This window comes from Microcaecilia unicolor, chromosome 14 (genome assembly GCF_901765095.1).
Source record: "Microcaecilia unicolor chromosome 14, aMicUni1.1, whole genome shotgun sequence".
In the NCBI taxonomy this organism is placed as follows: domain Eukaryota; kingdom Metazoa; phylum Chordata; class Amphibia; order Gymnophiona; family Siphonopidae; genus Microcaecilia; species Microcaecilia unicolor.
The window spans coordinates 34,691,759-34,714,664 of NC_044044.1; the positions used below are offsets into that span (position 1 = coordinate 34,691,759).

A 22,906-nucleotide genomic window follows, 5' to 3' on the forward strand; every position below is an offset into this window, starting at 1 on the left:
TCGAAAGCACCAAACCCCTTCGAGAAAAACTGCATTGGCTCCCAATCAAAGAACGTATTGCTTTCAAAATCTGTACACTGGTTCATAAATTTATCTACAGCGAAGCCCCGGGGTATATGACAGACCTCATAGACCTGCCAACTAGAAACACAACAAACTCAGCATGAACATACCTGAATCTCCACTACTCAAACTGCAAAGGACTCAAATAAAAATCAACTTATGCATCCAGCTTCTCCTACATAAGCACACAACTATGGAACGCATTACCCAAAGCTGTGAAAACAACGTATGACCACCTAAACTTCCGGAAATTACTAAAAACTAATCTGTTCAAAATGTCATACCCTACCGACCCAACCTAAATACCTAAACCCTGCAACACGAGCAAAACCAAAGAGCGTATGGACAAAACATAACTCCCCCTCTCTATGATCCACTATTGTGTCTTGTACAATGTACACACGAACCTTATATACCATCACTTTGTAACTGTTAGACCGGAACTGGCGATCGCCAATACGGTACTATGTAAGCCATATTGAGCCTGCAAATAGGTGGGAAATGTGGGATACAAATGCAACAAATAAATAAATACTCCACATGCCCTGACTAAGGAGTGTCATAGTAACATAGAACATGACGGCAGATAAAGACCTGAATGGTCCATCCAGTCTGCCCAACCGTCACATTCATTATCAATTCAAGATTAAATCAACAATGAACCTGAGATTATATACTTGATCATTGTCGTTCTTTTGGTGTTTCTGGGACATAGACCGTAGAAGTCCTCCCAGCTCTGTCCTTATGTTCCAACTTCTGGAGTTGCCGTCAAAGCCCGCTCCAGCCTATACGACTCTGTCTTGTCATTTGCAAGACACAAAACTAAGCAAAGCAACCAGAGTTTGTTTGCCAGTCCGGTTTAATATTATGTGCAACAATAAACCTTTTGGAGACATTGCCCCTGAATGGTGACACCTCTGGTGAGAATTTTTCAGAATCTGAGCACTGCATCAACAACCTTAAGGTCTCAAAACTATCAAGTAACTTTAAAACAATCCAGGGACATAAGGCCTTTGATGTTAAGATAATGAAATAGTTTGACACCCACCTGACAGGATTTAACAAGGAATTTGGGTTTCCTAAATCAGTAGAAACCACAACATTATACAGCTTTGTTGCTTTCTGATCAGCCATCCACCTCTCCCTATTTCTTATTCCTCCCCCTCCCCTATCTTTCCCTCAAGACTGTCATTGGAATTCATTCCATGATTCACTTCAGTGTATTTTGATATTGTCATGTTTTGCTCATACCTAACTTGAAGAATGTTTTGGCTTTGAAAGCTTGTCAAAAAATGTATCACCTTATTTTTGTTTCTTGTGTTTTATTTTATTTCTGTTTATTACCATTCTTTTGTGGGCACAGTTTGATTTTCTCTCTCTGCTCTTTGGATTTATATAGTACAGGAGGAAATGCATTTCTGCTTCTAACCATGGTTCAGGATTGCACAGATTTTGCTGCTCCAGCTGCTGTTTCTCTTCTTTCCCCAGGATTAGACACAGTTTTTTTTGTTTTTCTGTACATTCTTTGATTTTCTTTCTTAGCTTTGAGAAATGTACATCCCTATATTTTGCAGAATGCAGTAGGAAATGCATTTCTGCATCTATTCCCAAACAGGTGAAAATGAAATGGTAAAACACTGATCAGCAACCTATAAAGGAGTGTTAGGTTTTTTTTTCCTAAACCAGAGCTAGCCTACTGCTAGCCTCAGTCTCCAGCACCGTCATTCCCTCCCCTGTCCCTTTGCTGGGGTAATACAGAGGGGCTTCAGTGTCCAACCCTGTCAGTCCCTCCCTTGTCCCTGTGCTGGGTTTATAGAGAGGAGAACAGTCAGTCCCACCCCTCTCCCTGTGTAGAGGTTATACAGAGGGGCTTAAGTCTCCAGCATCCTCAGTCTCTCTCTCCTCTCAGTCGTGAACTATTGTGCTGGGGCTATAGAGAAGAGAAGAGAAGGGATGGAGAGAGAAGATGGAATCATCTTGTCCTTGGTAAGTGACTTCAGGCTGCTTCTGCCCCCTCCCTGGCAGAGGTGGGGAGATGTGAGGCTCTTTTCAGCTTTAAAGTGGCTGCTGATCAGGTCCAGAGAGGCTCTGTTTCTACACGTCCGTGGAAAATCAGACATATCGGGGCAGATCCGTGTCCGAAGCTGGATGCATAATCTGTGCACAGAAGCTCTGCTTTATCTCTACTAAAGGGATCTTCAAATGTAAATATTACTGCGTTCCAAGCTCTGGGCTGTGCAATTTGGATGATTTATATAATGCAAGTGGAGGGCTCTTCAGAGCCACAGGTGGGGTATCACAGAAGCAGGGTGTGTATTTCTGCAAGAGGGTTGAGAGGGAGTGGGACAGTCCTACCAATGTCTGACAGTAAGCTGTGGGGATAAAAGAACGGGGCACAGTCCCTACCAGTGTGGGACAGACACAGGGAACTGAGGATGTGAAGGAGGAAGACTACCTCCTTCCAGTGTGGGACAGAGGAAAGCAGTTTGGGGTTAGAAGGAATGGAGGGGTACTCTAGAGGTAGATCAGTGAGAGAAGAAGCTCTGGGGATTAGAAGGAATGGAGGGGTACTCTGGGGTAAGAGGGATGGGGATAGGAGTTCTGGGGTTAGAGGGATTTGGGGGGTAACTTGGTGAGAGAGATGGAAGTAGGAGCTCTGAGGTTAGAGAGAATGGAGTGATACCCTGGGGTGAGAGGGATATGGTTAGGAGCTCTCGGAATTAGAGGGAATGGGGTATAAAGGATTAGACAGGAGCTCTGTGGTAAAAGGGAATGGAGGGGTACTCTGAGGTTAGACGGATGGGGGTAGAGGGAATTGGGTGGTACTCTGGAATAAGAGGTAGGAGCTCTGGGGTTATAGGGGAGGGAATCCATGGAAGTGATGGGGGCGAGGGGGGAACAGTGGGCGTGGGATGGCTTGTGTTTATGTGGGATAACTGGGATTAAGAGGGATGGGTTCATGTGGAATGGGAGCTCTTAAGGTGAAAAACTGGGTTGGAAGGAACTGTGGGGTTCAGATGCATGGAGATGGGAATAGGATTTCTGGGGGTGAAAAGGCCTGGGTGGTAGAAAGGAGCTCTGATGGTCAGCAGGTTCTAAGCAGGAAAGTGCTGGGAATCAGAAGACTGGGTAGGGGCACTGGAAGGAGGGGTGAGAGAGGGATGGTTGTGGGGAACCTTGATGAAGGTTCAGAGGCGTTCTGGTGGTTTTATGGGTCCTGGGGGATAGCAATAGAGGCAGAGTGCAGGGAACAAGAATGCCTTGCTATGTACTGGAGGGGGGAGTTGAAAGGGATGTTGAGGGAGGGTTAGAGGAGCTCTGGGGGTCAGTGGGTCTGAGGAGTAGAGGGGGAGGGCTGAGAATTTAAAAGCCTTGGGAAGCACTGGGGAGAGGGATGGTGATAGTGAAGCTCTGGATTAAAATGAATAGATGTGAGGGTGATGGGGGAAGTACTAGGGGAGGGGAGATTGAAAGGGATGTGGTGAGAAAACTCTGTGGTAAGATGGACAGATGTGAGTGACAAGAGAAACATGAGTGGGGGTTGAGAGGGATGATAGTAGGGAAGCTTTGTAGGTGAAATGGACAGATGTGAAGGTGATGAGGAGGCAAGGGGTGAAAAGGATGGTGGTGGGGAAGCTCTTGGGATGAGAGGGTCAGATATGAGGGTGATGTGGGAGGCTTTGGTGGGGTTGAGAGGGATGGTGGTGGGGATGTTCTGGGGGTGAGAGTGACAGATGTGAGGGTGATGGGGGGAGGCCCTGGGGTGGGTTGAGAGGGATGGCAATGGGGAAGCTCTGGGGGTGAGATGGACAGATGTGAAGGGATAGGGGGAGGCCTGGGACACGGACTCTTTTTTTGTGTTTTCCTGCTAGTTGCCTTGGTAACAGATATGGTGGTGGGGGGGGGGTTCTTCTTGAAAAATGCAGGCCTCTTAAGAATGAGAATAAGGGATAAAATACATAGAACATGTCTTGACTTAGAGAGTCCCTGTCTCTGTCCCCTCCGCAAGAGCTTCTCTCTTCATATTCCAGAAAATACAGCAATCTTTAATTTCCCTATGCCGTACCTCAGCTGGAGACAGAATTAAAGAGAGAGAGACAGAGATGCACACACACACACACACACACACACACAACACACACAGGGGCAGAGAGATACAGAAACAGATATGCACTCAGTCACTGTGAGAGAGAGCGAGAGAAAGAGAAAGAGAAAGAGAGAGACATGCACACACACAAGCAGAGAGACAGATATGCACTCAGTCAGAGGCAGAGAAAGATGTAGAGACATTTACACAAGCAGAGAGAGAGAGCAAGAGAGAAGGTGTAGAAGATCTGTTATTTGAAGTGATAAGGCTGGTTTTTACTGCCTCCCTCAGTGGTAGGGCAGATCTCTTCCTGCACAGAGACCCCCTGGCATGTCTCTTTGTCATTGGAGGCGTATCACTGATCCAATAAGTGTCATTCCAGAATGCTGACACCCCAGCAGGGGAGAACTTCTGTCAGATTTAATGTATCCAAAGGGTGCTTTGTCCTTTAATCACATCTTGGTGTTCCTTGTGGCTCTGTGCCCAATTCTAAATCATTTTAATGAGGAACTACAAAACATATATATACAGAATGATGGGGGAATGAGGCCTGAGATTAACTGCCATAGATAAGAGACAGAGAAACACTAGTAAAATTACCATTACAATGATTTGATTGGATCAGTCAACCAATCCTCTCTGATGGGAGTAAGGTCTAGGGTTTGTCATTAACTAAAAATTACAAATGATACAATGGGACAAAACCACAGCAGAAATTTGCCACATCTACAGACCCTGCAAGGCAGAACTAGGGCTGGCTACCTCCAGTCCAAGCTGTCGGACTGTATAGAATCCTGTACAACTGCGGCCAATCGAAAATAGGCAAAACTGGACGCACTGTAAAAGAAAACTGGCCTAGGATTAGATTTAACGACACAAACATCCTTGAAAAGAAAGATTGGTGGCCAAGAACATTCAAAGTCGTAGTGGAGAGAGCAAGATACCCACACAACCTCAATGGCGACAAAGGACTCATCTTAAACAAAACATGGCATCCACTCAGTCTTAGGATCACAAGAACAGCCATACTGGGTCAGACCAATGGTCCACCAAGCCCAGTATCCTGCTTCCAACAGTGTCACAAGTACCTGACAGAAACCCAATTAGTAGCAACATTTCATGCTACCAATCCTGAGGCAAGCAGTGGCTTTCCCTATGTCCATCTCAATTACAGACTATGGACTTTTCCTCCAGGAGCTTGTCCAAACCTTTTTTTAAATCTGTATACACTAAATGCTGTTACCACATCCTCTGGCAACAAGTTCCAGAGCTTAACTATTCCTTGAGTGAAAAAAATATTTCCTCCTATTTGTTTTAAAAGTATTTTCATGCAATTTAACTGAGTGTTTCCTGGTCTTTTTACTTTTTCAAAGAGTGAAAAATTGATTCACTTGTACCCATTCTACACCAATCAGGATTTTATAGACCTCAATCATATCCCCCCCCCCCCCCCCTCAGCCATCTCTTTTCCAAGCTGAATAGCCCTATACGGAAAGAGATCCATCCCCTTTATCATTTTGGTTGCTCTTCTTTGAACCTTTTCTAATTCCACTATATCTTTTTTTGAGATAGGGCAACCAGAATTGCACAAAATACTCAAGATAGGATGAGGTCACACCTTTCTGTTCTTTATCTGAAGGAGAGAAAGCAGTGTACTGACCTGAATTAGGTGTTAATTAAGGTGTGAGGAAGGTAGAATAGCTGCAGAGGTTACTAGGGCATCCTGATTACTGTGTTAGCTTCAAATGGTCTGTTTGAAGAAGTCCTCTTAGAATCAAAACTAAATAGAGAGGAAAGGTCCCCCTCCCAGATAACTTTCATTATGAGAATTTCTGAAAGAAGAGGGTGTATACTATTTTTTTTTCTCTGTGGTTTGGTGATTGAAAGGTTGGAATTTAAAAGAGGTATTGTAGGCTTATTAAAGGATATAAAGGCTGAAAAGAAGAAATGTCCATGCGGTAAGATTGCACTTACCATGTAGCCATGCAGGGAAACTCTTCCTGCCACCCACTGAGGTGTATGGCACTGCCCGATTACCACTGGGTTGGAAATGATGCATGCTGGGAGTGGAACTACTGCTGGTCCCACATTAGGCTGGCGGTAGTTCCGGATTTCTGTGTGGGAAGCCACTTAGTAAAAAGGCCCTTGATTAACTAGTCTTTATTAACTGTTGATCTGCCCCAGTATGTTCTTATTTACCATCCCTTTCCTAATAATTCTTAGCATCCTGTTTGCTTTTTTGGCCGCTGCCGCATACTAGATCTTTTTCTTGAGTGCTGACTCCCAAGGTGGACCCCAGCATCAGATAACTATGATTTGGATTTTCTTCCCAATGTGCAACACTTTGCATTTGTCCACATTAAATTTAATCTGCCATTTGGTTGCCCAATCTTCCAATTTTCTAAGGTCTTCCTGTCATTTTTACAGTCTTGTTTCTCCTGTCTGATATGAGTGACTCTACACCGTAGCCCTCTTTGAAACCCACAAGCCCCTCCACCACAACAAGGTAGTGACCCTTCGTAAGGTAGATTATGAATATTTCTGATGAAGTGATCACCAGTGATCTGGTCTGATCATTTCCAACTTGATTTTGTCTTAAAATAGAAACAGAAATCTAATAAATTAGCTGATAAATCATCAAAACTATTGCAAAATTAGATAAACAAAAGTTAGACTAAATATTTCACTATGAATTCTAGATGAGAGTGCTCCATTATCAAAGAGACCCAGTTCTCATTAGTGTTTTCCTCCTCCTTACTTATTGAGCTTAAAACAGAAGCGTTTAGAACATAAATTACAGAAAACAGGTAGAGAAGAGAGAGAAAATCATTGGAGCAACCTGACTACTTTGTATATATATTCTATCAATAGAGAAAGGGCAGCTTTACTATTTGAAAAAATTGGGTCTGGTCCAATGCATCAAAAGTTATTTAGTAGAATGAATGGGCTAAGCCATACTTCAGAAGCTACCGCTATCTCTGTGCATTCATTAGCAACGTTCGTTAAAAGTACAATTAAACTGACTTGTGTTTCCATGCCAGCTCTATCAGATTCATTGATTAATTCCTTTACCCCTTTAGAAATGATAGATAACTATGCTATATTTATTATTTTATTATAGACTGCCTGCAAATATGAAAGCTATTGAAATGGGAACAAAAATAATCTCTCTTTTTTTCACTGGCTGGGTGGCTTGATAGTAAATCTGCTATCTTGCTTCTACAATTCCCACCCACCCCATTGCTTTTCCAATATAGGCCTTCTAATACACCTAATTAGATTTTTCAATTAGTGATAATCAGGTTCTCTTTCAGATTGGTGTTCATTATCATAGTTCAGCTGTTCAAATTCATTCCATCAATGCAACAGTTGTGGTTCCTTGGACCTAAGGCAAACAATGTGGAGTCTTGGAGCTTGCCCCAATCTTTGCTCTACAAGGGTAGCTCATCAAACTCAAATAAGAATTGACTGCAATTAAAGCAGCTTCCATTACTACACAGCATCTAACCAATCTATCTCCATTCCCTCCCAATTATTTCCCTACAAAATGCTTTTAGAGTACTAGAACATGATGATACTCAAGAAATCATAACAGAGGTGGAGCCAGAGTTGAAGGTAAATCAATGCAAAAGACAGTCAAAACATCTAAAATCAGAGAGGTCTTGCTTCTAGGTGTCACCATTATCAGAGCCAATACATTGGGAACACAGCCAATGGATTACTGTGTTACTATCCAGTTTTTATGGACCATGTAAGACCTAATTTATGATGTTTCCTCTTTCAAATTCTACATTGCTTTGAGTTACTTCTATAAAAAAGCTGCAGAAGTGGTTAACAAGTGATTAAAACAAAATGCATTTTCAGGTTTGAATGCTTCTCTGATAAACTGCATGTATCACTCCTACTGGCACTTGAAGGGTGTTTTGATGATTTAGCAAGGCCTGCCAGCCCCAATACCAATAGGGTTGCTGCTTATCTGATCACAAAATGGGTGAAGATTAGGTGTCAATGTTGATATATAAGGCTAGTAGAGGATTTAGTGGTGGGTGTGCAAAACCTTATAGGAAGGTAGAATGAATGATTGGCCCATTACACAGAATGCGAAAGAGATTACTGAGGCTGCGGTGCCTATGTGATGGACTGGCATCGGGGTTTATCAGTTCTGTTTGTTCATTTGCTTAGGATGATTTACAGTTTCCCCTGATTTTTCAGTTACTGCCCTCAGCTCTCGTTGCAACATTTGGGAAGACAATCAAAGGAATTATTAATAAAGGACTGCATTTCTGTTTAAGGGGAGAGAAAGATAACGGTGCCTTTCAATAGGAGACATAATTGTCTCGTTATAGTTTAGGCGAATATGGTTCAGGTTTAGATCAGGCGTTTTCATTGGTATTCAAGGTACAGGAGGGATTTTCCCATCTTTAGAGGGCTTGCTCTGGGTTATTAAGCATTTTTCTCATGGACACAAATGGGAGTTAATAAACAGGCCTGTAAGTTTATACCTCACAAAATGGAGGATCAGAAGACATGTCCAAGGTCAGTAGTGGGAGAGGTGGGATTTGAACTCTGGCTTCCCTGGATTCCCACCTACTGCTCCTGTGCATTTTAGGATGTTCATTACGAGTTTTGTAAATGAACTTATTTATTTGTTTGTAGCATTTGTATCCCACATTGTCCCACCAATTTGCAGGCTCAATGTGGCTTACATTTGCTGTAATGGCGGTTGCCATTTCTGGGTAACAGAATACAAGTGGTGTTGCGTTAAGGTGCATACATACATGGTAACATAGATGGAACATAACGTACATGGAACAGTTCATGGTATATATGTGCATCTGACTGTTAAAATAAACGGATCCTCAGAGTACAGGAGGAGAGGGGAATCCCAGATCTAGGGCTGAGGGGCTGCTGTCAGGGTTGCCAACTAGATCCAAATTCGCCCGACAGGGTTGATCCAGTCCTGGGCTTACCCCAATGATTGCAGGGACTTGTAGCCTTGCTTTTCTTAGAGAATCCAATGGGGAAATCAGAACAAGTCCCTGCATGCGATGGGGTATGCCCAGGACCAGATCAACTCTGTCGGGCGAATCTGGATCTAATTGGCAACCCTAGTTGCTTCATGCTCTGTGCGTGTCCTATGTAGAAAATCTGAGCACAAAACATTATTATATGTTCCATCATATGTTCTCATCCTTTACAGTGAGGTGAAGCCTTCTGCTGTTCCCATCAGACTGGGCTGAAAGAGAAGGACCACACCAGATATGGGTTTTGCAATTCGGTAAGATCCTTGTAATCTAGTGAGAGCTAGCCTTGACAGAAGACGAATCGCTCTGCTTTATAAAGAATTATTTCTAAATGCTGTCAATGTGCAGCACATCTCACAGTCCATGTTTTAGGGTCCTAGATTGATATGCCACCTTTCTGTGATACAACCAAAGTGCTTTACATTTATTTATTTATTAGGATTTATTTACCGCCTTTTTGAAGGAATTCACTCAAGGCGGAGTACAGTAACAATAAATCAAAGATGAGCGATAGGCAATTACAGCAGTAAAAATATTCAAACAATACAACGTATGGCATAGTTACAATGTCAGCAGAATATGCAATAGAACATTTTAATAGACAGTGTAAGGTACAAGCAAAGATGGAACATATAGATAGGTAAGAGAGCAAGAGGAGTTAGAAAATAAGGTGACTAATTTAAAGAAAGGTCAGAGAGATGGTTAAATATTATCTCAGCTAGGGTAGGAGTGGATAAACATGTCCCCCTGCAGCATGTGCAGCCTGAGTCAATCCTTGTGTGTGTGTGTGAGTGAGACTAACAAGTTAGTTACTTCTTCCGTTAAAGGCTTGGTTGAAGAGCCAAGCTTTCACCTGCTTCCTGAAGTAGAGATAATCTTGTGTTACGCGGAGCCTTTCAGGCAATGCATTCCAGAGTGTGGGGACTACTCCAGAGAAGGCTCGCTTGATCACAGGGCTCATGATCCATGTTTTGTACCTGGGGCAATTGAGGGTTAAGTGAGCCACAGTGGGAATCAAACTCAGTTTCCCAGTCCCCTGCACTAACCATTAGGTTACTCCTCCATGTATGTCTTCCCTGCCTTTCCCAGCAGGGGGCACTGTGTTGAGTAACTCACAGCTCTTGCAGTCCCAAACTCTCCCAGCAAAAGGTGCTGTGCAGTGGCGTGGTGGCTGAGCCTCTTCCTTCCTGCACATATGAGTTTTTCCACATATGCGAAAACTGAGCATGCGGGGGGAGGTGGGGTTGTGGAGATAGTGTATGCACAGTGCCACCGGCTGCAGGAAATAGGGGAATGACCTGTTCTGGCCGCCGGAGGACCTCTTCCTGCTGGCAGGGCATGGGGATCCCTGCCACCTCAGGTATTTATTTGTTGGGGGGGTCACTGGAGCAGGGGTGGAGCAAAAAGCATGGGAGGGGGGAATTGTGTGACCACCCACTTTGGGCTCAGACCCACCCAAAATATCATGTCTGGCTACACCTCTGCGTGTGATATACAACTTGCAATTTCTGTTTTGCTTCTCAGGGTCACAGCTCTGTACTTCCAAAACTGGAATTTGCTCAGTCCATTCCGGATGTGGATACTGTTCCTCTCTGTCTTTTTTGCTGTGGACAGTACTTTGAGTGTACCTGTTGCAGGCTCCTGGGAATTTCTCCATATGTCCAATGCCGCAGCTGCTTCTGGGAGACGGAGCACTAATCAGGACCAGGGACCTGAGCTGAGCACAGGACTTCTCTGGATGCAGGAGCACAATATCCGACATCCTTCCAGCATCCCACATGAGGAAACATTACAGGCTCGCAAGAAGCGCCAGGGTCTGCGAACAACACTGGGACAGCATCCAGTCACCCCGGCAGGATACGAAGGACTGTCCTCATCGCAGTACCCCTGGGCCATTGTCTGGGGACCCACAGTGGCAGACGAGGAGGATGTGGATCCAAGTTCTGCCGATGCTGGTTCCTTCCACCCTGATTACAGATCTGTCCCCCGGCATGGTGCAATCACGTCCTTTCCAGATTCACGCTCTCGACATCGAGACAGTGATATGAACCTGAGAGAGTCGCCAGCAACCCATCAACCTTTCCTCTTTGGGCCCAGGACTGAGGGTAAATTAAAGACACCATCAGCACTCCCTCTCCCTCCATGTCCAATAGTTCCCTGTCTGTCTGTCTGTCTGTCTGTTTCGTTTACTCTGACAGCTCCTCTTTCACTGTATATCCAGCTATAGCCAGCTGAACCCCAGAGCTCTCTCCCCCCCCCCCCACCCCACCACCACCAAGAGAAATATTATTTTGCATCGAGAAAAAGAGAAAATGTTTTATGTAAAATAAGATCTTATCTGCAAAGCTAACCACATGATCAGGGATCAATATCTATTACTATCATAGCATCTGCTGCTGAAGTTATTAAATTCAAAATTATTTTCTGTGCAATCAGAGATTAGTTTGGGCTCCCCTTGCTGTGGACATTTGTAAGCCATTCATTGCACAATGCACAAGAGACCTGCACACCCATTCTGTACACAGCATGCTGAGATCTGTAGAACAAGTCCGCCCCCATACACTGCACACTGATATCTGTGCACAATTCATCCCTATGGACTGACATCGAGGCCTGCACAATTTATCTCTACACACTATACACAGACACCTGTGCACGGTTCATTCCCATCTACTGCACACTAAGACCTGCACACAGTACATCTCAATGCACTGCACGCTGAGGCCTGCACAATTATTTCCTACACACTGCACACTGAGCACATTCCATCCCCGTGCGTTGTACACTGAGACCTGCGCAACGTTTTCCCTGTGCTCTCCACACTGAAACCTGCAAAAGAGTACACCAGTGCAGTGCACACTGAGACCTGCACAATACCTTCCTTATACACTGCACAATTAGACCTGTAAAATGTTCATCTCTGTGCATTACACAAGGAGACCTGTGCACTGACCACTTCTCTCTCTCTCCAGGTGCAGATCCACAACTGTATGTCACAATCTCCATTTCCATTATTATTGTCCTTGTTGCCACTGGGATTATTCTCAAATTCTGGTAAGTTCCAGCTTCCTCAGTACCACTAAAGGTCAAAAGTCTGATCCCGGTGAATGGGTGTGTGAGCACTTGCACTAATGCATGGATGTGTGAACATTGGCACTGACAGTCGTGTACAGATATGCGAGTGTGCTACAGTCACTAGTGGATACAAAAACATAAGAACTGCCATATTAATCAGACCAAAGGTTATTATTGCTTGCCTCTAGCTTACTTTTAAATTATTCTTTAGTCTGCCTTATTAAATACAGTAGAACACCGATTATCCGGGCTATCCTCCTCAGAGGGTGATCCGGATAATTGGACATATCAAATTTCTGTAAAGAAAACAAGACCACAGAATTGCATATTAAACATTAGTTTTATTTTCATCAATATATTTGCAGAAAAAAAGTAGTTCTAATCAAAAGGTACTGTGCTGTATTACTTGTACATACTGTATACTAAAAAAAGGAAGTAATTCTTAATTGCTTCAAGGCCAATTTTCGTTTCTCTGCTGCAAGATCACGTAGTGTTTTCAGAAAAAAGAGTTGGATTGCACTGCTTTCTTCCTGCTTTTCCAGCCAAACCATCGCTGTATTTAAACATTCAAAAGCATCTGCGTGTGTCGGTCCTGCATCAGCATCAACCTGGTGAAAGTCATTAGCTGCTGGCAAATTTGCAGAAAGTTTCTCACCATGGATTTCAATTTGCCTTATTTCGTGGCAGTGCTTGAAATTTCGAAGCCATCCAGTGCTGGCTTTGAAGTCTGAACACCCTCTGAAGCTGCTTATTGAAAAATATCGCCTTTTCGGCTAACAGCAGCCCAGAAATCAGGTGGCCCAAGGATCTCCTTTGCAGGAACCAAAAATAAAGAGCTTTATCTACCTTTTCTGATTACAGGACCTGTGTTCTAACCACTACACCACTTATTCAGCTTTATCTACCTTTTCAATAGGTGACCTTTCCATGTTTTTTCTAAGTAGAGGAGTGTGGTAGCCGTGTTAGTCCACTCTTAAGGTTATCAATAGAAATCAAACAAAATAAAACATGGAAAAGAAAATAAGATGATACCTTTTTTATTGGACATAACTTAATACATTTCTTGATTAGCTACCTTCAAAAGCTAATCAAGAAATGTATTAAGTTATGTCCAATAAAAAAGGTATCATCTTATTTTCTTTTCCATGTTTTATTTTGTTTGATTTCTATTGATAACCATGTTTTTTCTGCAATTGCTCCCTTCATCTTTTTCAAAAACGTAGTTTACAGTAGCATCACTTTGTCTTTTTATGTCAGATATTGTAGATGTTCCTACACCATACTCTTCTGCCAAATGTTTCTGCTGCACATGAGTCAGGAAAGGGCAGGGCTCTTCTCTGTGTGGACCGCAAGGATTGGTTGAGAAGGTATTGGCGGATAATGGGTCCAGATAATTGGAAATCTAGATGATCGGCGTTCTACTGTATTTACTTGTAACTTGTCATTATTTATGAGTTTTCCTATTCTCTTCATTTAGATCTACTTTGCATTTTTTGAATAATGTTCTTTTGGTGCACAACTGCATAGACATTGACACTGGTGTGTGATTGTGTGAATGCTGGCACTAGTCCATAGCTGTGTACACATTGACACGTGTGTGATTGTGTGAAAAGCTGGCACTGGTGCACAGGTGTGTGAGTATCACACAGGGTGTCAGTGTGTAAGATTGTGTAAGTGCTGGTGTCACTCTTGTTTACCCCATTTGTTGCCTTCAGCTGGGACCGGAACCAGAAGCGGCGGCCCCACAGTGTCCAACAGAACTCATTGCAGCAGGAGGAAAGTCAACAACCGCTCACAGACCTGTCTCCTGGGAGCATCACCAGCTTCAGCCCATACAGTGACTCCCCGCGGGACACACCAGAAAGTGAAGGAGCACCAGCACTCAGAGGTGCAATAAAATCAGAGACTATCACTAACAACACAGGCTTCCAATGGAACCGGTGAGACTCTGGGAAAGAAAGAGACAGACAGAGGCTGCTAATGAAAACCTTTCCTCTCTCTTTCTGTCTGTCTCCCCCCTCTCTGTGAATTAGGATCCTACTGGTGGCCATGTGATAATAGCAGCAGTCTCTCACCTAACCCTGAGACTACTCTGATCCGTGACTGTCTCTTTTCAGCCTGAAGGAAGCACCTAGAGGCATGCATGCCTAAAGGAGATGACCCCGAATAAAAGATATCTTAATGCCCTCTGTAAAAACAGGATCCCACTGAACTTTGAGGACAGTTGCATGATATGAATGCTGAGAATCTGTGCTGCGTTCCTGGTCCCCCTGTTGCTGTCTTTCACTTATTCACTAATTTCATTGTTTCTTCCTCTATGACATGTCCTTTCCCTCTTTCCTCCCTCATTCTCTCCCTTCTGTTAGAATCAAGAGAAAATCTGTACATGAGTTCTTAAAGTAATACAGAAAAGAGTAAATTGTACGTAAAAAGCCTAACTGACAGTGCATGTGCCTTCAGTTTTACCCACCCAGATCTAACAGATACTATGTAGATAAAAGTTCAACCTACACCCAGAGAAGCAGACAGGTTTAGCGTCTGGCATCTGAGGGAGAGGGGCTTTGACAGGTAACATCACCTTCAGCCAGCACCTGGGTCAATGGGTGGCCACTGATGGGTCGCTGCCAAAGGGGCGAACCTAAGGGGTCTGCCCCTTTCCTCATCCTTTCAGGAGCAACGAGGAAGAACTAGTCTGTTTTGGGAAAATTCTACGTACTTATGTATTTAGCATTAGGGCCCTTTTATGGTTAGAATTTTTTTTTTTTTTGCTACAATAAGAGCTTGATGTTGAGCAGGTTGTCTGGGGAATAATTGGAAATCTCTAACCTGGATGGTGCAGCAGCATCGTTAAATATTCACATGTAGTGAAACAGAAGTATATCAATGTGTTATACTCAAAGAAGGCAAATATCAGTGGTTTGCACAAAATGTGTAGGTTTGCATCTGAGCTTAACATATCAGCTATACATATGGACACTGAATATTGGTATTTATATAGCACCACTCCTATCATGGATTGTATGTATAGCATTATATATATATATATATATATATATATATATAATGGTGTCTGATATTAAAAGAAAAAATCACACAGATGTTTGGCACAGCATCAGATCTCTAAGTGCTTTTTGAATATTGCATGTCTGATGTTCAGAGATTTCTGTTAAATTCCCCCTGATGGGTTGGGTTGGTCTGATGATAAGCAGAAGGTTTGTATGAATTCTCTGCTTTGATTCATGATTTTTTTAAAGAGAAAACAGTTATTATTTATGAGTTGATTCAAGGCGGTGCTGTGGATTTGGTTTGTATTACTGGGACACGGCCGGCTGATTCAAATGGGTTTATGACTTGCTCAGCCACGAATGGAAGCCATGGTGATGAAGTTGTGAATTCTCTATCGCATTCTGATGCTTTAATTAGATTCACAGTTCAACAACCTAAAGGGTTCTGAATTTTTATTTATTAGGGTAGGAAGACAAAATAAATTGGACATAGCTTACTGGCCTCTAGGTAACCCCAGTACAATCCTTTTCTTTAGGATTTTTTTTTATTATGGCTATATCAGTTTTTTGACTTTCAAAGATTGTATCAGATATTACATACACAGTTGGCTATACACTTGCTCTGATTTTTTGAATGTATGATAATGACATTAGCAGGAAGGTAAAAGTTATATGAGACTGTGTCCTGGCCTGACCATCACTTTGCTGGCACCAGGGTTTTCCACCTGTATTGCAATAGATACATTTCAGACTTAAACCACATGAGAAAGAATTCAAAGAAATGAAAGCTTCCTGTGTTGTCAGCTGGTTCCACCTTCCCCCAGTCACACACCTACCCCTTTGTGGCATGGGTACAATTTCCATGTTCTTTCATGTTATGGGTACTTTTACTTGCAAGGAGAAGAGTTTGCAGCACCCTCCCCACTCCCAATTTAAGCTGGTTTACTTGTTACTTACCAGGTAAAATCTTCTAGAAATTGATCAGTATTTTTCCATTTGCAAGATGTGCTTTAGGGGTAAGATTAATCCAGAACTATTTGCAAATGTGATGGGTGATTTTTCCATTGTATTTGCTATACAGGCACATAACTTTATAATTATATAATTCAATGCTTTAAATCAGTGTTTCCCAACTTATTCAAGCCTAAGGCACAGGTACACTAACAAAAATAGAACAGAACAGGCTGTCAGGCTTATTTTCGAAAGAGAAGGGTGCCCATCTTTCGACACAAATCGGGAGATGGGCGTCCTTCTCTCAGGGTCGCCTAAATCGGCATAATCGAAAGCAGATTTTGAGCGTCCTCAACTGCTTTCCGTCGCGGGGACAACCAAAGTTCACGGGGGCGTGTCGGAAGCATAGCAAAGGCGGGACTGGGGCATGCTTAACACATGGTCGTCCTCGACCGATAATGGAAAAAAGAAGGGCGTCCCTAATGAGCACTTGGCCGACTTTACTTGGTCCATTTTTTCTTACAACCAAGCCTCAAAAAGGTGCCCGAACTGACCAGATGACCACAGGAGGTAATCGGGGATGACCTCCCCTTACTCCCCCAGCGGTCATTAACCCCCTCCCACCCTAAAAACAAACTTTAAAAATATTTTTTGCCAGCCTCAAATGTCATACCCAGTTCCCTGACAGCAGTATGCAGGTCCCTGGAGCAGTTTTAGTGGGTGCAGTGCACTTCAGGCAGGCGGACCCAGGCCCATCCCCCTGTTACACTTGTGGTGGTAAATGTGAGCCCCTCAAAACCCACTGTACCCACATGTAGGTGCCCCCCCCCTTCACCCCTTAGGGCTATGGTAGTGTTGTACAGTTGTGGGGAGTGGGTTTTGGGGGGGCTCAGCACCCAAGGCAAAGGAGCTATGCACCTGCAAGCAATTTGTGAAGCCAACTGTAGTGCCCCCTAGGGTGCCCAGTTGGTGTCCTGGCATGTCAGGGGGACCAGTGCACTACGAATACTGGCACTACAAGCTCTGCTAAGCTAACCGCCTTTACCACATTCTCTGGCAACGAATTCCAGAGTTTAATTACACGTTGAGTGAAGAAAACTTTTCTCTGATTCGTTTTAAATTTACTACTTTGTAGCTTCATCGCATGCCCCCTAGTCCTAGTATTTTTGGAAAGCATAGACGCTTCACGTCTACCCGTTCAACTCCACTCATTATTTTATAGACCTCTATCCTATCTCCCGTCAGCCTCCTTTTCTCCAAGCTGAAGAGCCCTAGCTGCTTTAGCCTTTCCTCATATGGAAGTTGTCCCATCCCCTTTATCATTTTCTCTCAACACCAGGCTTCCTTGGATAGCTTTCAGAGTTTAGACCCTTAATCAGGATTCAAAGTGGTCACAGTACTGAAAGAGCTGTAGACCACCTCTACTGTGATTTAGTGCACTGGGCGGCATCTCTGGTAATATTGATTTATTGGGTGATATTGGTGTTCTGATGGACTATGTCAATGGATCCAAACTTTAAATGGAAGATGGCAGAGGGAAAAGATAGGAGACTCCTCCTCTAACCATGAGCCCTGACTTGTTAGATATTATAATGAAATGGAGACAGGCTCTACAAGCTACCTGGGGATATTATTAGGAATTCTGAATTCTTTGATGTCATCTCGTGCATGTGATACACAGATTTATTATCTGTCTTAAGAAATAACACTGCAGATTCTGTAGAGATGTTATACTAGTACTGAGAGATCTCTTAGTGGATGTGTGGAAACAGACTCTAGAAAAATTGAGCTTTTATTACTAGGGAGTTTTATGATCCACAGTTGTCTCCATCATGCCTTTTTTCCTTGCTTCCTTCCCTCTCCCCTTTTCATGCCTCTGTCACACTCTTTCACCTTCCTTCCCTCATCTCCATATTTTCTCCTTTTCCTTTTTCTCATGCCTCTTTCACACTCTCCTTCCTTCCCCGTCTCCTTTTCATGTCTTCATCACACTCTGTCCTTCCTTTCCTGTCTCCTTTTCATGTCTGCTTCACGCTCTCTCCTTCATTCCCTTTCTCCTTTTCAGGTCCGTATTGCACTCTTTCTTGTTGTCTTCTTTTCTATGTCTCTCTCTCTCTCTCTCTGACTCTCTTTTTATATTTCCCTTTCTCACTCCTTTCCTTCTTGTCATTTCTATTTTGTTACCGTTTGTTCCTGGTGCAACATGTAAACATCTTGTGAATTGTAAAATTCCAAATTTATATAATTTAAACCTAATAAAAATGAAAGGTGTTTTCTGGAAAATAGAGCAAGAGGTTCTGAATACAATGCTGTATCTCTGATGTTACACCCTGTAACTATAGCCTAGTTTCACTCCATCCATGCCATGAGATTTCCCCAAACTCCTGCTTAGCATCTCTCCCCAGTCTTCTCCTGGAGATTGTACCATGAAGATACCCCATTTAGGTTGTCCTAGGACTTAGCCCCATCTAACCGTGCCTGGAGTCATTCCCTTTAATCCTGTCAGGGATCACACTCTCTAAATTCTGCCCTGGGGACCTCCTCTCCCATCCAAGGATTATAAATCTGTCTTTCATCCTCTCTTCTCACGCTTGATGAAAAATGACTGAGCAATAAGCAATGTTGAGGTCTCATCTTCTCACCCACAGTGTGCAATGCTAACGTGCTTGCAAGAACAGATTTTATGGCTGTGCCTGGAAGCCACCCAGACCTATTAATGAAGGCAGATCTGTAAGACAGCAGAGGGACCTCACCTGCAGCAGTCTCTTCCCCACACAGAGGTCACAGGATGAATTCCTGCAAAGGAGGCAGGACTTATCTCATACATTCCATCAAAAATCAGAGGACCATCTACCTCAACAAAACAGACCACTTCAAAAATACCTCACCAGAATCACAGGGATCTCTCATCCCCATCTAATTAAAGAGACCCCTCTACAAATCACCAAAAGCAGAGAGATCTCTCACATATCCCATCAAACGTTTAAAATAAACATCCCATCAAAATTTGTTTAAATAAACATGTTTTAACCTTTCTTTTAGAAGGAAGTTTAAAACATGTTTATTTTAAAAAATTGTATTATAGGATTGTTTGTAACTCTATTATTCGGTTTACGTAATTTTCATAAGTTTATTTTATTATTTGATTTATATAATTCCCAGAGGTTTGTTCTGGTCTCTAGGTCCCTGTGACCCGCTTAGAACTGCAAAGGTGGTAGCAGCATACAAGTGTACATACATTAAATATACATTACATTAAACAAACCCCTCCATAAACAAATCACAGGAGCCCTTCAAAACATACCCAACCCCCCCTACCCCTCCCCAGCCAAGTCATTGTCGCCCAAGTGGCAGGAATACCAAACATGTCCTGCAAAACTCATGAAAATCTCCTACAAAGGCCCATGTCACACCCTTCTACGCAAAGCAGAAACCCACAGAGTTTTCTCGTCCAAAATCAGACTTGAGATAACACTTCAGCCGTGGCATGAAACACCAGTCACCACATCCACTGAACCTCAATAACACGTCTGCAAAAGTAGAACCATATACAAATACCTTTCCACATTTCACCAACACTCATGCACACAGCAACACTCACACCTCCCATTCTCCAAATCTGGCTCCTCTCTCATAATTTGGAATCCATACTTCCCAGCTTGCCTTCTGTATGTTTGAAGTTGTCCGATTTGTAGTTAATGATGCCTGTCTCTGTTACATTAGCTAGTTAATTATCTACAGAAGCCCTAGGGAGGTGACAATTCAGCATCAGTCAGCCATCTGTGCTGAAATCTAGCTTCAGTGCTTCCCTAGGGGTGAAGTAACAGTAACAGGCCAGCCTCAGCACAGAAATAGCATGCTTTTCCCATCATCAGAACAGCCCAAAGGCAAGTCACAGACACCTCAACAAGCAAACCAGGAAGAACACTGTTCCCAACAGCAGAACAGCCCAAAGGCAAGTCACAGACACCTCAACAAGAAAACCAGGAAGAACACCACTCCCAACAGAACAACCCAAAGGCAAGTCACAGACACCTCAACAAGAAAACCAGGAAGAACACCACTCCCAACAGAACAACCCAAAGGCAAGTCACAGACACCTCAACAAGAAAACCAGGAAGAACACCGCTCCCAACAGCAGAACAACTCAAAGGCAAGTCACAGACACCTCAACAAGAAAACCAGGAAGAACACCGCTCCCAACAGCAGAACAACTCAAAGGCAAGTCACAGACACCTCAACAAGAAAACCAGGAGGAACACCGCTCCCAACACCAGAACAGCCCTAACTATAAGACCCAGTTATTCTGGGAAGCATTTAAAATATATATATATAATATATTATTTTGGGGAAAAATATATTTATGTTTATATATATATATTTCTTTTGGGGGGGGGGGAATATATATATGTTTTATTTATTTATTTATAAATGCTTCCCAGAATAACCAGATCTTACATCTCTTATGGAAATATATATGCATAACACATCTTGGTCAGGACCCTGTGCACTAGCTGTACAATGGGGAAAGCTACATTGTTAGTATTACTTGCAGTAGAAAGATAATTAGGCAGCCCAGCTTGGTCCCCACTCCAAGTACAACAAAAAAAAAATTTTTTCTTTTTTGTAAAATTTAAAGTACATGGGCTCATGATTACATAATTAATGCTTGGTCCATTCCATTAAAAAAATACTATATTATTTATCATTTACCAGGAATCAGCCCTCACTCCCAGCCTTTAAACAAGCTTTGAAAACTTATCTTTTCTCCGTTTCTCCAATGTGGCTTAATTATTTCATCTAGTTTTCTCAGAATTGCCCATGTACCCTGTCTAATTTCCTTCTCCTGATCTATTCTTTGGTAAAACCGCTTAGCTGTGTGTGTAGGCCTTTGGCTGTATATCAAGTATATAAAATAAATACATCTAAGTTTGCATCTCAGAAAGGATCTTGTGCGTATTACAGAATCATAGCTGTATTCCCCCGATTCTGCAATAATTAGGAAAGATTTCTCCGCCTGGAGGGCTGGGAGTGTGATTATTGGTAACTCAGTGAAACAGTTGACAGTCTCATCTACCACAGGAGCACAATGGCTTTTTTTTACAAATATTGATTGAGGCAGCTCAGAAATCAGGTATTTTTTTTGTTTATTGTGCATGGTAATAAAATAGCTGATGAATTACTTTAGCTGTCATCAGATAAGGCCCCCTCACACTGCTGCCAGATGCTGTGAACTGGTTCTTTTTCTTTTGTAAAGAAATGTTACTTGCTCAAACAGCTTACTCTTACTATTTTTATTTCTTTAAAAGGCAGGAGATTGAAGCTGGAATCAAACACAGCCACGGGAACAGAACGCCCTAGGCAGAAAGAGGAGCCGGTGGGGGAAAGGAGGGAGGGACCTGGGACCACCAGGTATACTCTAAAGTCCCAGGCCACGGATACCTCAACCCCAAGAGCTCAACTCGACACGGAGGACAGGCCAGGAGCCACCTCAATCCAGAGCTGCATGGGTATGACCATCCATCTGCTAGATAGAGAGAATACTGAGGTAAAGGCTGCTGCACAGGACCACGTACAGAAGACCTCCGATGTTCTCTCTATCTTCACCTGCTGGTAGAGGGACATAACCCACAAGTCTCTGGATTGATCTGTGGGACGCTATGGAAACAGCTGATGAATTGCTATAGCTGCCATTGGATTAACAGCCTAGAATTTCTTTTAACTTGATCATTCTGGGTGATTTTAATATTCAGAACTTTGTTTTCTTGCTTATTATGCAAAGTTTTTTTTATTTTATTTTATAAGTTTACATCCATATTATATTATAAATGTAATAGAAATCAGAAATATACAGTTGTTGGGAAATACATTTTCATTAAACCTTATTCTTAAACATTGACCTCAATTTAAACCACAATTTAAAGGCAAGATACTAGGAAATTATAATTAAAAAAAGAAGAAAAAGAAACAAAATTAAATATGATTAATCATATTCAAAGAGAAAGAAAAACACGGTATATCCGCTAGCTAATGTTAACAGCATATCAATATGGGAATTCAGGTTTGAGCACCTTCCTTACCCTCCCCTCTTTAGATTTTACATAATTTTGCATTTTCTTCGGGTCAAGAAATACATAATTCACTCCTTCAACAGACACAAAACATCTATAAGGATACTTTAATATAAATGCCCCTCCAAAGGTGAGTATTCTAGGTTTTAACACCATGAACTCTCGTCTTCTCTTTTGTCTCTCTTTATTCAAATCAGGAACTATTTGAATCTTGGCACCGAGGAACTGTGCATTCATGTGTCTAAAATATAGACAAAAAATATTGTTTCTATCAAACTGAAGTGCAAATGTCACTAGGAGAGTCGTCCTTTGGGTTATCACTTCTAAAGAACTTTCCAGATATTCTGTAAGATTTAATTCAGATTGGGATTGAGGTTTCATGGGCTGAGCTCTAATTCCAGATTTATTTATTTATTGCATTTGTATCCCACATTTTACCACCCATTTGCAGGCTCAATGTGGCTTACAGTTTTGTTATGACAGACATTTCAGGATATCAGATATATATTGAGCTCTAACAATGGGGGGAAAACCCTCCATTGAAATTACTAAGATTTCTCCAAAATATTTTTTAAGCATATCAGTTGCAGGAATCAAAGGTGATTTAGGAAAATTGAGAAATCTTAGATT

General features: G+C 42.5%; 2 protein-coding genes across 2 annotated transcripts in view; one reads left to right on the plus strand and one right to left on the minus strand.

Annotated features, from left to right (window-relative positions):
- The window catches only part of COPS7A (COP9 signalosome subunit 7A), a 46,779-nt gene that overhangs the window by 18,994 nt on the left and 4,879 nt on the right, over positions 1–22,906 (minus strand). The window lies entirely within an intron of this gene.
- PIANP (PILR alpha associated neural protein) lies at positions 10,832–14,193 on the plus strand. Its single transcript, XM_030186866.1, has 3 exons — positions 10,832–11,279; positions 12,147–12,228; positions 13,965–14,193. The coding sequence occupies exons 1-3, from the start codon at positions 10,832–10,834 to the stop codon at positions 14,191–14,193; spliced, it is 759 nt and encodes a 252-aa protein (XP_030042726.1).

What these genes read in the sequence shown, in the direction of transcription:
- PIANP (XM_030186866.1), top strand. Translation starts at nt 10,832, where the DNA reads ATGTCCAATGCCGCAGCTGCTTCTGGGAGACGGAGCACTAATCAGGAC. An exon ending in CTTTGGGCCCAGGACTGAGG is followed by an intron (nt 11,280 to 12,146) that starts GTAAATTAAAGA and finishes CTCTCTCTCCAG; the next exon opens with GTGCAGATCCACAACTGTAT. An exon ending in GGGATTATTCTCAAATTCTG is followed by an intron (nt 12,229 to 13,964) that starts GTAAGTTCCAGC and finishes TGTTGCCTTCAG; the next exon opens with CTGGGACCGGAACCAGAAGC.